At 50.7% G+C, this 16,593-nt stretch overlaps 1 protein-coding gene across 9 annotated transcripts in view; it reads right to left on the bottom strand.

Annotated features, from left to right (window-relative positions):
* The window catches only part of PRR5L (proline rich 5 like), a 75,970-nt gene that overhangs the window by 36,227 nt on the left and 23,150 nt on the right, over positions 1-16,593 (bottom strand). For all 9 annotated transcript variants that reach the window (XM_046015367.1, XM_046015369.1, XM_046015364.1 and 6 more), the window contains 3 exons: positions 15,412-15,692; positions 13,941-14,021; positions 610-658 (listed from right to left, as the gene is read on the bottom strand). In XM_046015367.1, the coding sequence (XP_045871323.1) occupies positions 610-658; positions 13,941-14,021; positions 15,412-15,575 (294 nt within the window). In that variant the 5' untranslated portion in view covers positions 15,576-15,692. The remainder of the gene's footprint in view (positions 1-609; positions 659-13,940; positions 14,022-15,411; positions 15,693-16,593) is intronic.

Here is a 16,593-nt window from a genome sequence, read left to right on the forward strand (position 1 = left end):
TACCAGGACCCAGCTCTCCCCTCTGAGACCAGACGGCGCAGTTTGTAAGCCTGAAACAACGCCACTCTTCGGTTAGTTTATTCTGAAAACCTGTCTTTCACAACAATGCTGTTTAGGCTAATGGGTAATAGGTCTATTATTTAAATGAATTAAATATTAAATAAAATAATAAATAAATAAAATAATAATAAAAATATAGAGATATATAAATATGTAACATATATAATATATAATTATAAATATATAACACATAATATAAGTATATATTAAAAATGAAATAAAATAAAAAATTAATAATAATAAATAATAAATAAATAAAATTAAATATTAAATGAATTAAATATTTTAAAGTTTTTCAGGTTTCATTTCCAATAGGGTGAAGACAGAGATAACCCAAGTAAGTGGTCATTTTTAAGAGCGTAAAGGAGTCGTGAGACTAAAAAGCCTGAGAGCTGCTGCCCAAGACCATCATGTCCATAATAGGAGGGGAGGGGCCACACCGGCCCTGCACGTATCAGGGACTCAGTGACTGTAATTCTGGACGCTGAAGGAATGGTACATGCATCCACGTACACAAGAATGATGGATACTCAGACTCACGCAGCTTACCTGGAAATAGTCCGTAATGAAGGATCCAAGTTCACTCTTCAGCAGCCTCCTGGGGAGAGAGAAACACTGTCAAGCAGTCATGGATGGTACAGCTCCCGCGGTCTTGTTCACAGAGGCACGAAGACAATGGAGTGCCCGCCAATGGCACAGGGACCAAGGCCAGGTCTAAGAAGGGAGTGTGCTAGGCTCTCGTAACCCAAGAGTTCTTAGGGAATTCAGGCAATGGAAATCCTATAGGGGGATCCAGGCAGCCACAGAGGATTCTTTTTTTTTTTTTTTAGAGAGAGAGAGAGAGAGTGAGCAGAGGGAGGGACAGAGAGAGGGGGAGAGAGTGAATCATCAGCAGGCTCCACACACAGCGCAGAGCCCAACACGGGGCTCAATCTCATGACTCTGAGATCACAATCCAGCCACTGGACATTCTAATAGGGTTGGTAGAGACAAGCCCAGGGCACCTGGCTTCATATGGAGGGGGGAAAAAAAAAGCAAAGAGGAGAAAGACCATAATTTTAGATTCCTCCATATCTGTAGACTTTATGGTTTAAACCACATCTGTCATACATTCTTCAACCCACGATTGTAAAATATGTGCGAGAGGAAGGTTATTATTATCTCCCATGCAGATAAAGAAACGGAGGCTCAGAATAAGCCAGTGGCAGAGTCAAGATTCAAACCCATGCCTTCTGCAAACTCAACATCTTTCCCCATAATCCCACCCAGTCTCTCCTCCAAATCCATCAGCTCATTCAACTTAGTGCCGTGGTTGGGCTGGTCTTGCTGCCCATCTCCGAGGGACTGAGGAAGTCCTTCAAAGGGGACTACAACAGGGAAAAGGGATTCTACTCACCCAGCCACAAACATTGACTGAGCTGTCCTTCACGTGCCAGACGCTGCGGTGGCACCAGCTACCCGGAAGTGAGCACAGGAGGTCTCGAGGCTCACAAACACACTTGCAAGATGACTTCAGAACCTCAAGAGCTAAAATGACTTTTTATATTTTTATTCGTATTTTTTTAAAGATTTTATTTATTTATTTGACAGACAGAGATCGCAAGTAGGCAGAGAGGCAGGCAGAGAGAGAGCAGGAAGCAGGCTCCCCCCAAGCAGAGAGTCCAATGCGGGGCTCGATCCCAGGACCCTGGGATCATGACCTGAGCTGAAGGCAGAGGTTTTAACCCACTGAGCCACCCAGGCGCCCCTAAAATGACTTTTTTTTTTTTTTAAGATTTTATTTATTTATCAGAGAGAGATCACAAGTAGGCAGAGAGGCAGGCAGAGAGAGTGAGAGGGAAGCAGGCTCCCTTCAGAGCAGAGAGCCCGACATGGGACTCGATCCCAGGACCCCGAGATCATGACCTGAGCCGAAGGCAGCGGCTTAAACCACTGAGCCACCCAGGCGCCCCCCTAAAATGACTTTTTAAAGTCTTGGCACCAGCCCCTCTTCTCCCTGTGACAATCATGGGACTGGCCCCACTGCTCTTTCTTTCATTGGATCCAAACAAGGTGAGAAAGCTAGAAACAAGAATAACTCATTCCCCAGACCCGGGCGTTCCCTAGGCGGGTACGCTCTTCATCGCTTCAAATGATGTCACTGACACATCCCACCAGTCATGGTCATGAAGGGGCAAATGCTTAGGCTTCTGACAACAGCTGCTGGCTATCACCCCCCCCCCCCAACAATGTGTTCCCACATGTCGCTGGAGGAGAAACAGGAAGTCACAGCGAGGTATCATTAGGGGCAGACCACAGACACAACAGGATTGCAAAAGAAACAGAGAGAGAACTCCATGGTCCACATTCTCATACCAGAGAGACCCCTGCAAAGCTGCAAACACGTGCTGAGCTAGGAAAACACCTTCCTTGGCCCACGACCGAAAATGTGCACGTGACGGATAACTGCATTCTGAGACCTAATATCACGGGGGGCTCCTGAAAGGTCACCCCACAAACACAGCCCAACAGCTCGCCCAGTTGTGGGCCTCTCTGACAAAAGGCGGGGGAACCTGCATCAGTCAGCAGGCCAAGGGCCGGTCACTCATCAAGGCTCCTAGAGTCTAGAGGCGTCTCTCAGGCAGAAAAGAGAAACCAGTGGGGAGCCCCAGGTGCAGGCTTTTGAACAGGAAGAGTCAGAGATGCCACTTGTGACTGCTGGAGGGAGAGGCACCTCCCAGAAAGGTCTTCATAGCCTCTGGGAAACCTTGAAACCACAGATGAGGAAGTCAAGCTTCCTAAAGGAGGGGACAAAGAAGCCCTAATAATAACGGGCCACCCCGAACCGAGCTTCCCAAGCACTTCTTTTTCCCCGTGACGCCGAGGGACGGACATGGCTTTGAGATCAAGTAACGGGCTATGGAATTGGTGTCCGCGAGGAATCGTGCTGGGAAACTGCTCGTGAAGATGCTCTGGGTAAAGTGGAAAGAGAAAGAGGTCCAGGGGAAGGGTAGTCCTTCAAGGTCAGCTGCTATGGGAAACCCGCCTGGAGCACCATGGCGGAGGGACCCATGTCAATGTCGTTCATTAGCTGGACGTGGTCAACAGGTGATTACTGCCCAGTAACCACGGCAGTGCTCGGGAGCATCACCATGCTACCCAGTTGAGGAATCTGAGAAGCACAGTCACCGACCGGTCAGGGGAGGCAGAAAGGCTGCACCCACAGCAAGGGGAAGGCACAGCATCTTCCGGTCCCTCCAGAGCTGCCGCCAGCCATGGCCACGGCCAGAATGCTGCAGAGCATTGCAGCAAGACAAAGATTGCGGTGGTGGGGGGGTGGGGGGACCAGCTGATAAAGGAGCAGAGGTTAAGGAGGGAACTCGACACAACCAAGACAAGGACAAACTCAGAAGCTTCAAAAAGACTGAAGCTAGAAGCAGCCATACCAGGAGCAGCACGATGGCGATGGAGAATATTGAGCAGCAGAGCACGGAGATGCTTCCACCACGCCGAGAACACGGACCCTCGGCCCTTTACTGAGAAGGAACCAGACACAGAAATCTGCACGATGATCCACCTTCTACACTTTCAACCTAATTAATGGACTACTTCTGCTCGTGTATGATAAGAGAACCAGACGTGTGTCCTTTCCTCAGTCCCGAGTTCAAACCCCTGTCCACTAGGTCTTGTGATATAGACGAAGCCGAACAGAATAGACCCCATTGGATCATTTAAGTCAACATTCTGTTGTCCTGGGGAGGGGAGGGGCCAATCACTAGGCAGTTCTGTCCCTTACAAAACCTGTCCTACTTCTGAGGATGTTATGTGTTAGACAAGGTCACTGCATCTATGTCCAGAGTTTTTGCTGCAGCAAAATATAGGAATCAACATAAATGGGCACCAATAAAGTACTCACAAAAAATTATGGTTCATTCATACAACAGAATTTTATGCAAAGGTTAAAAAAAAAAGAACTCTAATGATACATAAAGATCTAGGTTATATTAAGTCTTAAAAAATGCAAGATGCTGGAGATGGAAAGGAGAGGGAGTTGAGGGAAACTGGAAGGGGAGTTGAACCATGAGAGACTATGGACTCTGAAAAACAACCAGAGGGTTTTGAAGGGGCGGGGGGGGGGGGGGGGTGGGAGGTTGAGGAACCAGGTGATGGGTAATAGGGAGGGCATGTACTGCATGGAGCACTGGGTGTGATGCCAAAACAATGAACACTGTTATGCTGTAAATAAACAAAAAAAAAAAAAATGCAAGATGCTGAACGGTGTATATCATATGCTTCCTTGTGGAAGGATAAGAGAAAAATAAGAATATGTATTTTTATTTACAGAATATGAATTAACTCAGTTGTCACATCTGTTCTTTGAACTTATTGCTCTGGAACAGCGATGTGATTTGGTTTCCAGCAGGCCCTTTGAGCTGAAATAGACAGCACCTTGATTTTGAAAACACACCAAGCATGTATGCATTTTAAAAATTACATATAAATGCACTGGGTTTTGTCCCCTCCTCTCCATCTCCCCAAGTAAGGAGCTGGAGAAGTTGCAGCCGTTCCTGGAAATTAAGTAGGGCAACAAACCATGTCAGCAAACTTTATTCATTGACGTTAGGAAGAGATAGAGATCCCAGTCTGTGGACCTCCTATAAACTGCTGAATGCCCCTGGCTGCTTGTCCATATATATGTTCCTTACCTATGCATAAAGAAGGTCTGGAAGAATGTCCAATAAGCTGCCGTTCCAGTAATTATCTTTGGGAGGGGTGTTGAATAAGAACTGGTTTTCTGAGATACGAGAAATTCTCCTTTTTTTTTTTAAAGATTTTATTTATTTATTTGACAGAGAGAGAAATCACAAGTAGGCAGAGGGACAGGCATGGAGAGAGGGGGGAAGTAGTCTCCCCGCTGAGCAGAGAGCCCAACACGGGGCTCGATCCTAGGACCCTGAGATCACAACCCGAGCCGAAGGCAGTGGCCCAACCCACTGAGCCACCCATGCACCCCAAGATTCTTTATAGTATAACTCCTTTATTTAAAATTTCTGTACCCCATGAATCCTATGAAAAAACCATAAATTTATTTAACAAAAACCACCACAAGGGTTACCACCATATGGCCTGCAGCCGAGAAGGAATTCTGGGAGGGAGTTCCCATCAAGGTTGCAATGTCAGGAAGCGGGTGGTCCCAGGGAACCCACCTCAGCCTGGCAGCCTGAGAATTCAACTCAGAGAGAAAAGTGGGGAGGCGGCCAGAGCTGGCCCAGCCACGGGAAAGCAGACTGCCGCTGAGTCACCGCACAAGCTCCAACCTGTTTCTATTCTCGGTGTTTATTCTGCTAGCACTTGATTTACAAGGAAAGAGTACTTCTGAAAAAAGTGATCTTAGCTGAACTGAGAGAAAAAGGGATTTTCCACCCCAATGTCTTGATACATCATCTTCAGGGGAGGACTCGGCAGTACCTTCCCTCCAGAGCCCCTGAGAGAGACTAGAGATCCCACAAATTCATTCACCGAATCACAGCCATTTCCGGAACACCTGCTGTGTGTCAGACAGGGTGCTAGCTGCTGGAAGGGATAAACAGGGCCGGACAGAGATTTCTTCCCCCCTGGGGTCATGGTCTCATGAGGCACAGGAGCCCCATCTTCTCCAAAAACAGACACTACAGTCACCAAAGCGTTAGAGATGCGCAGACCTAAATTCACAGAGAGTCAACTCACCCTCTAACCTTCCTTGCTAACTTCGCCAGTAGAGTTTGGAAAGCACCAGAAAGGAGAGCAAAGCAGGAGGAATGACAACAGAATTAACGAACCTGTGGTTTGTGGTTCCCTAGATCCGAAAGAGGTGAAAACTCTCATTGCCTCCAAGCCCTAGGCTGCATGCTCTGGCTAAGGCACGGGGGGCTGAGACTCTGGCAGCCCCGCTCCCCCTTTTTCCACTCTCTCCCAGGGAATTTTCCCTGAAAAGAGGAATGTAATTCCTTATTAGAACAAATAGATAAGAATAAGGAATCAGAGTAAATGTCCCCCAGGATGGAGCAGGATGATTTTCCCCCAAACTGAAGGTTTCAAAGCCCAGGGGCCAGGCGCTGAGGTCCACAACAAACACAACAGGTGCTTCCTCCTGTAAGCCAAACACAAAGCCACAGGTCATGGTAGCAGCTCCGCTTCTTATCCACAAGGATAAGAAGAGGTCAGTACGGACAGAGAGGAGAGGGGCCTCGTGGAGCGTGAGGACCGGGACTGAAGCCCGCTGTCAGCGATCACCCCTGCAAGTCAGCATCACCGGTCAGTCCCTTGCACCCGGTCCCCAGCCGGAGTTCAGGGGTTAACAAGGATACCACTCTGTGGACTACCGCAGGGGTTAAAGGAGTTCATCCTGAACTGGGCAGTTCCCAGAACAGGCCTGAGGCACACAAAGCCAGGCAGGGGCGCGTCGTCCAGGGCTGCGGACCGGGATGCCCACGCTCCCAAGAACCTGACCCAACGGCTTCTCTGCATCTCCTTTGGAGTACGCCGGACCAGCCCATTCCCAAGCCTGGCATGAAGGACCCCGGTGAAACTCACGAAGGGGGCCGGCTGTGGGGGCCAGACCTTGCTGAATGAACGAAGGGTAACAAAGGGAAGAAGGTGGGTGCGAACTCGGGGGAAAAGGTGGCTTGACGAAGATGGAGGGGACGTCCCGGCTCACGGGGCTCCAGCTTCGCCTGTGTCACGCATGGGGCTTCCAGGCCAGGCCTTGTGTGCAAACAGAGTCCTGCTGCTAACCAGCAGCAGCAGCAGCCTGAGCTGCAAGGAGGAAGTGGGGACCGGGGAGTAATGGCAAAGGACGCTCATGCGGACCCAACCCAAAAGGGAACAGGGCACGACGTTCAGTCAGAAGCCAGAAAGGCCACAATAGGGAAAAAATGGGGAACCACACACTGGTCTGTATTATCTCACCCTTTCTCCCCTCCCAGGCTGACTGGGCGAGACATCACCCCAGATGACAAGATTTCCTGTTATTACACAGACCCGCCATCTCGCCCCTCACTGTCTTGTCAACTCAACTTCCCACTTCTGTGGGCTTGAAGAGTAAACAAGACCAGGCCAGAGCCGGATCCTGGCTGGTGGCGGGGCACGGGGACACTGCGGGGGCAGGTGGCACAGGAGTGGCCCAGAGGACAGAGAGAAACCACCTCGGGTACGAGCCACCATCTCCCTGGCACATGGGGAAAGACCCAGAGCAGCCAAATCCCGGAGAGGAGGCGGCCGTGGTTCAGAGACGGGCGTCATGGGGCTCGTGGTTCCCAGCTTCCATCAGGACGGCCGGAGGAGCTGTTCGGTATTTCCGTGTCCTCTGGCAACTAACTAGGGGCTGCCCCAATACTCAGGCCCCCCAACCCAGCGCCTTGGCAGGATCCAACCCGACCTCCTCGTGATCCAGGCCCTGTTCCCAATATGGTAGCTGGTCAGTGCCCCTCCAACCTGAACCCCAACCTGACTGCTGACTCCCCTGAAGATCACCTCCCTCATTTCTGCAACAGAACATTATTTTAAGGAGGCAGCATCTTTAAGCACTTAACGCAGATGCCGCTTTCCTCCCTGGGTCCATTTTACTGGGGCCCACTGGAGGCGGTGTCCACGACTCATGTAAAATGCGAGGACTCCCGTACCTCTTGCTTTCCTGCACCCTAAGGGGGGGGGGGCTGTGGGGACAGTAAAAAAAGATGGAGACAACCAACAAAGAGCTTCCATGGGCCTTCCTTTTTTTTTTTTTAATGTAATCTCTACACCCATCGTGGGGCTTAAACAACCCCAAGATCGAGTCACACACTCTACCGACTAAGCCAGCCCGGTGCCCCTGACCTTCTAACCATGTCACAGGCACGATGCTAGGAAGCTGACATGCAGCACTGCTAATTCGTCAATGTCCCCGTGGTAGGGGACAGATGAGAGGAGGCTGATGCTCACAGCCTTGCCCGGGGCCATATATGTAGATCCTCACCCAAAATAAGGCCGACCTCAAAGTCAGCCCATGGTACCCCACATGCTCACAGGCCAGGTGGGTTAGAGGGGTGGAGGATGCGGGTGGGTGTGAATGGGGGGGCTGCAGTGCACCCCCTGAAAGCCAGCAGGCAGGCCTTGGCTCCCGCTGACCAGTTCCAGGCCAGACTACACTTCCCAGTGTTACCCGATGTGAACTTTCCAGAGAGGCCTGGATTTTCAGGGGAGACTCAAAACACCATACGGGCCAACCACCACCACAGGGGCCAGCCCGAGGTTCCCGATTTGTCACTTCCCTCTCACTACTCTTCCTGCCCCCAAAGTCAAGGGTGTGTCTCAGCCAGAACAGACACAGACAGGGACAACACATATACTCGGGCAGAACCATCTGGGCTGAAAAGAGACTCCACCTTAAGCCCTCCCAAAGCAGGGTCGTCAGAAAACAATGCCTCGCCTACCTCAGGATCTGGGGGCAAATCTATGTCCTATACCCAGGGACGTCAGGCCTAGATCTGGACGATGCAGGCTCTGCATTCCTCTTGCCGCCTGCTTACTCGGTGTTTAAGAAAGGGGAGGCCCGGGTTCAAATCCCAGTATGGCTACTAACCAGCTCTGTGACTCTGGGCATGTTGTCCTGGCTCCCTGTGCCTCTGTGTCCTCATCCGTAAGACAGGGATACAGGATCTGTCTCAGAGAGCTGTGGGGAGTTCTAGAAGAACGGCCATATTGAAAGCATTCAGACTAAACCCGACACAAATGTCTGCTATCGTCATCACCTCCGGGAGCCTCGCCTCAGACTCTGCCAGCCTGGGGGCCGCATCCAGACTCCGCTCCTCCCCAGCTCGTCCCAGCGCTTCCCCCCAGCGGCTGCGGGTCCCACGACCCAACCAACAGACTCGCTCACAGAGATGGGAAAACCTGAGGTGCGTTTCCCTTCGGGGCATGGAGGGGCTCAGGCAGCCAAATGACTCAGGAGAAGGGCGTTTCAACTCAGACCAGTCAAAGACCAAGAGCAATTCTTGGAACCTCTTTCCTTGAAAATCTCTGGGGTTTCCTCCACGCCGCCTCCTTCCCAACAAGAACAGAAGCTGCGTGGTTGGAGAGAGAAGGAAAATGTGAGTTTCCTGCCTCAGGCCAGCTGCAGATAACCCATCTCTGGCTTCCGGAAACCTCGCCTCTGAGCATTCATTAAGGCAGAGGGGAAAAAAATGCTTCCTGGGGAGGAGGAGGGGTGGGAAGGCCTGGAGACGGCTGTGGCAAGGAGGTTATATCCCGACTGACCCAAACCTGCTCATCCTCCAGATTTCAACATCCTCCAATTATCACCTTCCCCCAAATAATTCCATGCCCCCCGTCTATACTCCCCCGGCAATCTGCCTTGTGCTCGCCTCCCCACTGCAGACACGGTCTTCGGGGAGCTCACCAACCCCAAACCTCAGACCCAGGTGTGCCCCACTGCCAAACGGCAGCCCCATCAGCATTGAGGCCAGGAACAGGATTAAAAACCACATCGATGCCCCACAGAGAGTTTAAACCGAGAGGACCTCCAGGTACTCACGATCATGTACTAACCCTACCACTTAAAAGGCTGCCAGGGCTGGCCGCGGGGACGTGGGGACGCTGATTTCGGCTTTGATTCTGAACTTGGACGGTCCATCAAAGTTTATTACCGTTTGGCTTGAGTAGAACGGAGAACAGAGAGTCATTTCCTCTCGTTCTTTTCTTTGCGGAAAGGACAAACAGCTGGCTCCTTGTAAGAACCCAGCCTCACCCAGACTCCAAGTCCAGCACATTCTTGGAGGAGCCCGTCCTGGACCTCTCTTGCTCAAAGTGAGCTCACCACATCCGAACTGCTGGAGGGGTCTTTACACAACACCGTCCGTGCGGCGAGTCACCACACTGCCCCATGCTCTCACACGTGGTACTCGTCCATCATTTATCACTTTATTATCACTACCATTTCACAAGGATAGACGCCATAATGGTTAACGTATTTACACACTAGACCCTGCCCTCGTGACCCGTTTAGCACCATCTTGGCCTGCCAACCACCGTGAGGTTGATGCTATTACTATCCCTGTTTCATGGAAGAAAAAACAGACCGAGAAAAACAAAGTAACTTGCCCAAGGTCACACAGCTGGTCCCCTCTTGATGCCCAGTCTCTCTGAATCTGGACACGACTCTCTTTTAAAGATTTTATTTACTTGACAGAGAGATCACAAATAGGCAGACAGGCAGGCAGAGAGAGGAAGGGAAGCAGGCTCTCTGCAAAGCAGAGAGCCCGACGAGGGGCTTGATCCCAGGACCCTGGGATCAAGACCTGAGCGGAAGGCAGAGGTTTTAACCCACTAAGCCACCCAGGCGCCCCTAGACACGACTTCACAAGTTAAAAAATTCTCCTGGACCTGGCACAGACATTCTGGCACAAACACCCATCACAACTGACTGCAAAGTGGGCTGGAGAATCACTGGTCCTCTCTCCTTCCACATTCTCTTCCCTTTGTTCCTACTGTCCTGTACCCCCGCCTCATACACCCTCTACACCGGACATCCCTCCACCCTGTTGGCTTTATGAACCTGCTTCCAAAAGAGAAAAGAAAAGGAAAACCCAAACCCAAATGTCTCCACGAAGAGCAGCAGGACTGTTCTGGCATTGTAATTGCTGAAATGAGGGACAGCTGTGTTCATTCCCACGCAGGCACCTGCAGAGGTGGGCATGCGTGCAGGCTGGCTCACCTGACTCCACTGGGGACCGAGTCACACCGACGCCTGGCATGCCTTGAATGTTCCCAGTCAGGCTCTGAGCGTCTATGATGTGAAAACCCATCTCTACACTAACCACTCTCCTGGAGAAGGTCAAGAACAAGTCTGGTTTTTGACAGCTTTGACATCTTCCGGGCTCACGTCACATCTGGGCAATCAGTGTTAAACCCCAACCACGTGTATTTCTCACCGGCCGGAAAATTGCTCAAAACATAGGAAAGAACAGTCAGCCCTGCCCCCCACCCCCAGACCCAATATTGGGAAGGAGTAGTGGGGGGGGGGGGTCGTGCTTCTCAGAGGGTGGTTAAGAATCACAACACATGATGAAAGATGGGGTCTCAGGGGCCTCGTGAAAGAAAAGCAGAAGACCAAGACCAACGGTTTAAACTTTCTTCCAGTCTGAAACCTCCAACTCTAGGAGGCGGTACTGAGAGCACAGGTGTTGCTCTGGGCTGACCTGTGTCCCTGCCAAGCTCCTGTGTTGAAGTCCCCCTCTCTATCTGCTGGTACTTCGAGATGGGGCCTCTGGAAGGTCATCTGGTTTCCATGAGGTCATGAGGGTGTGGCCCTCGAGATGGGATTAGTGACCTTAGAAGAAGAAATGGGAGAGCTTGCTGAACACAAAGGGGAGGAGCCCTGGGAGGACACAGTGAGGGAGCAGCCAGGACCTGGGCTCTTAGCAGGAACCGAATCTGAGCGCCCCTTGACCTCAGACTTCCCAGCTTCCAGACCGGTGAGAAGTAAATGTCTATGGTAGAAGCCACCCGGCCTGTGACATTGGTTACAGCAGCCTGAGCAGACTAACACAGGTGTCTGAGACGGGTTCAGGTTCCAACGCCGCCCTTTCCATAGCTGGGGGACCTTGGACAAGAGTTATTTTATTTTCCTTATCCACACGTTTATGGATAAACTACGAGAACAACAGTTGCCTCACATGGCTGTGAGGAGGATCAGCTGTGAGGAGGGTCGGGTGGGCCTATGGACGTAAAAGGTGCTCCGTGCTTTTCCAGACAAGCTCCCTTCCCCCACTCATGTGACCCTGGTGCTAGGCCAGCCGTCATCAGCACGGCCTTCACGCAGGCTGGGGCTCCTCGCGTCAACACACAGCCTCTGTCCCATTCAGCCCACAGATATGTTTTGTTTGACCTGCACTAATGTTTGGGGGAAATTTGGTTTATTTATTAACATTTAAAAGCCAGGAAATTTCACATAAAAGTCTTAATTTCCGGTTGAGAAAGAGGCTGACATGTCACCCGCCCCACGTCCTGCCAGGGCGATCCAATCCCCTTTCAACACAGGGGCAACTCTCACCTCTGTGCATCCAGCCAGTCTCCCACATTCAGAAGACGCCCTGGGCACCTGCAGGCTTCTCAGTTAGCAACAACCCCCCAGGGATAAAAGGTCTGGTGGAATCTGCCGTGGCCAGTACTTTTCCTCGCTGCCCACAAAGATTTTAAGTACAATTTCAGGATCGGTCTCCCGAAGTGAGGAACAATTAGCACGTTCCTGAGTCACTGTTTTATTTATTTATACTTCCACTGTGAGCTAAAGAACCCTCCCAGAGAGGCCAGGATCTCAGTTCTTGGAGTAAAATCGAGTTCCTGCAACCCAGGGGTTGGCTGACCCAGCTTTGCCCCTGTCACTTGACTTCGTGGGGCCTCAGTTTCCTTCTCTGTAAAAGGAGGCCTTGGGCTAGACAAGCTCTATTATCTCTTCCCTATTTGTGTAATTACTATGTGAAATTCAAGTTCCTGGGTAGAAATTCAACACACCTCAGTTTACTTCTGAGCCCCAAAGGTTTAATGAAAGCAGAGCTCTTAAAACACCTCACTGACCCTTAAAACACACATCTTCACTAAATGTAAACAGGACCCACATAATGGCCTTATTTATTGTTCTGCCCACTCCAGGGCTGGGTCTTTAGCCTTCATGTTCTGCACTTAACACACCAGACAAGCAAGAACACCAGGACATTAAAAGGCCTAATGTGCAACCTCCTTCCCCAGGAGATTTGGTGCTCTGGGCTGCTCCTGCCTCTCTCTCTCCTCATTTCACCAAAACACTAACCTGACCATACCACCCCCAAACCTTGGGCAGTCTCTGCTTGTGGGCCTTTTCTTGGTTTCTTGCTCACTGCCACCACAGGACCTTTGCACATGCAGTTTCACCTGGTGAATTCCCACTGGTCCTCCAGAAGATGGCACAAGTAGGACATCACTCTGGCCTCGGCAAGATCAAGTCAAACAGATGTTCTTTCCTCACAGCAGCTGTCACAATAGCACTTTCACATTTTATAGGTATAATTAATTGACCAACGATGGCCCCCCTGACTGAATATAAATCCCAGGACAGCAGGGTCCACCTCGGTCTTTGCTCAGTGCTGTCTCTCCAGTGCCTGGCCAATAAGCAGCACTCAAATATTTGTTGAAGGAGTGAATAAATTTATGAAAAGCTGTCACTACTGAGAAGATTCTGGAAGACAAGAAACCCCTCAAGGACCATATCTTATTGAGGGTTGTTATCGCCAAAACTCAACCGTAATGACCGCGACAACGTGCACAGTCATAAGAGCCCCCAGTACTTAGAGAGCTCCGACCCTGTCCTAACAGGTCATTTATACAATAGCTCAATTTAAATCTTTACAAGAATCCTATGGAAGTAAGCACATTTCCCACCCATACTTTATGTAAGAGGAAACTGAGGAACAAAGAAGTTGGTAAGAAACTTAAGTCAGTAAAAGCCGCAAGGGCAACAGAATCCCAGGCAGTCTGGTTTCAACCATGAGGCCATCTTACCCAATATGGCACCTAATGGTTAAGCAGGGCACAATCCATACGTACAGACGTGACATATATGACATCTGCCATATGTCAACCCTCCACCCCCTGGTTCCCCCCACCGTGCCCCACACAGCAATAAATGGATGAACCCGCCATGGATCATTATTATCTAGACAGATAAGGGTCTTGGAGCTTAGTAGCCATATAAGCCAGTAAAAGTCGACAGGAGCAACAAGAACCAAGCAGACAAAAAATTTAAGCTAAGGCTGCCAGTGGGACAGCCCCCGCTGCTCCAGCTCAGGCCCACAGCAGGGAACCTCAGGCCCACAGGGGAAAAATGGCCCCTGACCCAGCCATCCACGTACCTGATATTTTCGTTCAGTGCATAGAGCTCGTTGCTTTGCAAGCCACCTCCTTTGAAGACGTTGATCACGGCAGTTTGGACGCTATGGGGGAAACAGAAACGAGCCCTTGTTAGAGGATCTGTCTGCCTAGAGCAGCCTCGATCAACAGCTCAGGGCTAAAAGCAGGTGCAAGGGCCAGGGAACCCATGGCACAAACATGGCACCGTTTTCCATTCCTGGAAATCCGTTACTTCCTTCCCCCGGTCACTGGAGAGACAAGAAGACTGAGACCAAGAAGATTCAAAGGAAGACCCTCCCCCCCAAGTTTCTCAAAGGCAAGCTGGTCTTCCTCACTGGCCCCACCGGCGGCCCTGCTGGCAAGCAGCCCTCAGGAAGGGCAGATGCTGGGATGTGCTCTCAGGACGCTGGGCTTGGAGAAATCCAAAATGGCGCAAGTGGATGCCAAGAGTGCCTGGGGTTTCTTCACTTAGGAGGTCCCTGTCCTCCCAGAGCAGCCTGTGTGCCTGGGGCTGATACGAATTGCTTTTTCCTTGCCTTTTTGATAGGGTTACCTTGGAAGAGTCTCACTGAGGCTAGCCTCTCTCGCCCCTTCCATTCCCCTCCTGGGAGGTGCAGAGGCATTGGTGGGTTAGTCCCTGGCGGGGCCACAGCTAAGTCTTGACTCCACAGGCTCTGCGGCACCAGCCCAATATGTCAGCAAGCAGCAGACTGCAATCTCTTCTTTATCGAGGATCCCAGGGTTTTGTTGTTTTTTTTTTTTTTTTAAGAACACAGATCCATTCACAGCAAAACATGTCAGAGCCCCATCTTCAGCACCATTGTGAGAGTTGCGCATTCATGAGAAAATCCAGAATGAGTCAAAGTACAAAGAATTCAGTAATGCTTTAAAATAATGATATGCTGGGTTCCTGGGAGGCTCAGTCAGTTAAAATCATGAAGCATTTAATTCATCCAAAGAGTAATGGCTAGATACAAAAGCAGCAGCCCAGAGGGATGCAAAACGTGGTGTTGATCCTGTCTTACTCGTTGCCTGGTGTATAAAACATCGGCCAGACACTGCATAAAAGCCAGTATCTCCTTCCCCATGCATCTGTGGCTCACGGGTTGATACCACTCATTTGGCTTATGTCTTACCTTCCCAGAGAGGTAACAGGTGACTTGAGGTTCCTTACTCGGGCCCACCCCTGGGTACTCGAATAGTCTAAGGTTGACTAAGGAGCAGGACAGGAACTGTCAGTCCGGGGACGGTTAACGGACTCCGGTAGCCCAGAGGCCCCCAGGGGCTCAAACAAGGGAAGGCAGTGGACACGTCGTCCACAGGAAAACGTGCTTCTTCAACAGCTGCCTAGCTGTATAATCACGACCTTCTGGAACGGAGCTCTCCAAAGGAGCAGAAGCTAAACCAGTCCCCAGGCCCTTCTCTGGCCCTTGGCCACTGTCTACTCCACGACGATCGCCCCCTCCCCGTTACCTGTTCCAGGCCGAGTTGGAGCTGAGCTGCAGAGCCTGCCGGGCTGCTTGGAACCGGGGCAGATCGCTGAGCACTGGGGAGCTCATGAAGCGCGGCCTGGGCCTGCGGAAGGAGCCCATCTTGTGGAACTCAGTGGGCAGACTGGGAGCGAAGCCGCGGGTCATAAGTCCAGGTGAGGGGAACTTCTGGACCAGAAGGTTCCGAGTGCCCCCGGGAAGGGCTTCTCCCAGGGCTGCTCTCCGGCTCTCAGGATTTCTTAAAACCACAAATTTAGCCAACACCTGAAAAGAAAGGACAGTTTTTATTGAAAAGTCCCAGGTTGAGCAGATCATTGTAGAGGAGACTGGTGGGGATTTTCCAGCCACACTATTGTAAAAACGACTCCAGCACCCGGCAATAACATCCATCCCCTACCAGCTCCCATTCACAGATTTTCACGGGTCTCCTTTTGACTCTAACACTGTGCTTACCCCAAGGTGGGAAGCCAGTGACAACGGGCATAGGTTAAGGCAGTCCTACAGAAAAGTGATTTCTACGCTGAGCTTGACGGTGGTTCCTATAAATATCAAGGTCTGGGCACTGGCTGGGTTTCTGTAGACCCCGCATCATTGTGCATTAAGAGATGGCTTAAAAAAAAAAAAAAAAAGGCCTTAAAAAAAGAACACAGGAGCTCCTTCTCCTGCACTAAAGACCTTCCATGATCTGCCCTGAGCATGCCGGCCCATGTGTACTGCTCAGTATTTCCCAAAGCATCAATGCCTCCTCACTCAGGCCCGTCTCACCATCCCTTACCTGCCGTTCACTCATTCATTCCATCAGAACATATTTACTGAGTGTTCGTCATCCATTAACCACTGGGAGCTGTGGAGCATCCAGATTTCTAAGACATAGTCCCTGCCCTCAAGAGGCCCAGGGTCTATTGAGAAGACAAATGTCTGTGTATCCATACACACAATAATTACTGTTTCCTGATTTTTTTGTTTTTTTTTTTTATAAATTTTAATTCCAGCAGAGCTGACATACAGTGTTGGTTTCAGGTGTACGACGCGGTGACTCAACACCTCCTCGCATCACCCCGGGCTCTTCACGACAAGGGCCCTCCCTAACCCCCAGCCTCTGTTCCCCCACCCCCCAACCACCTTCCCTCCGGTCACCCTCAGTTTGTTCTCTATAGTTAAGAGT

The sequence above is a fragment of the Meles meles genome, chromosome 8, assembly GCF_922984935.1.
Source record: "Meles meles chromosome 8, mMelMel3.1 paternal haplotype, whole genome shotgun sequence".
NCBI lineage: Eukaryota > Metazoa > Chordata > Mammalia > Carnivora > Mustelidae > Meles > Meles meles.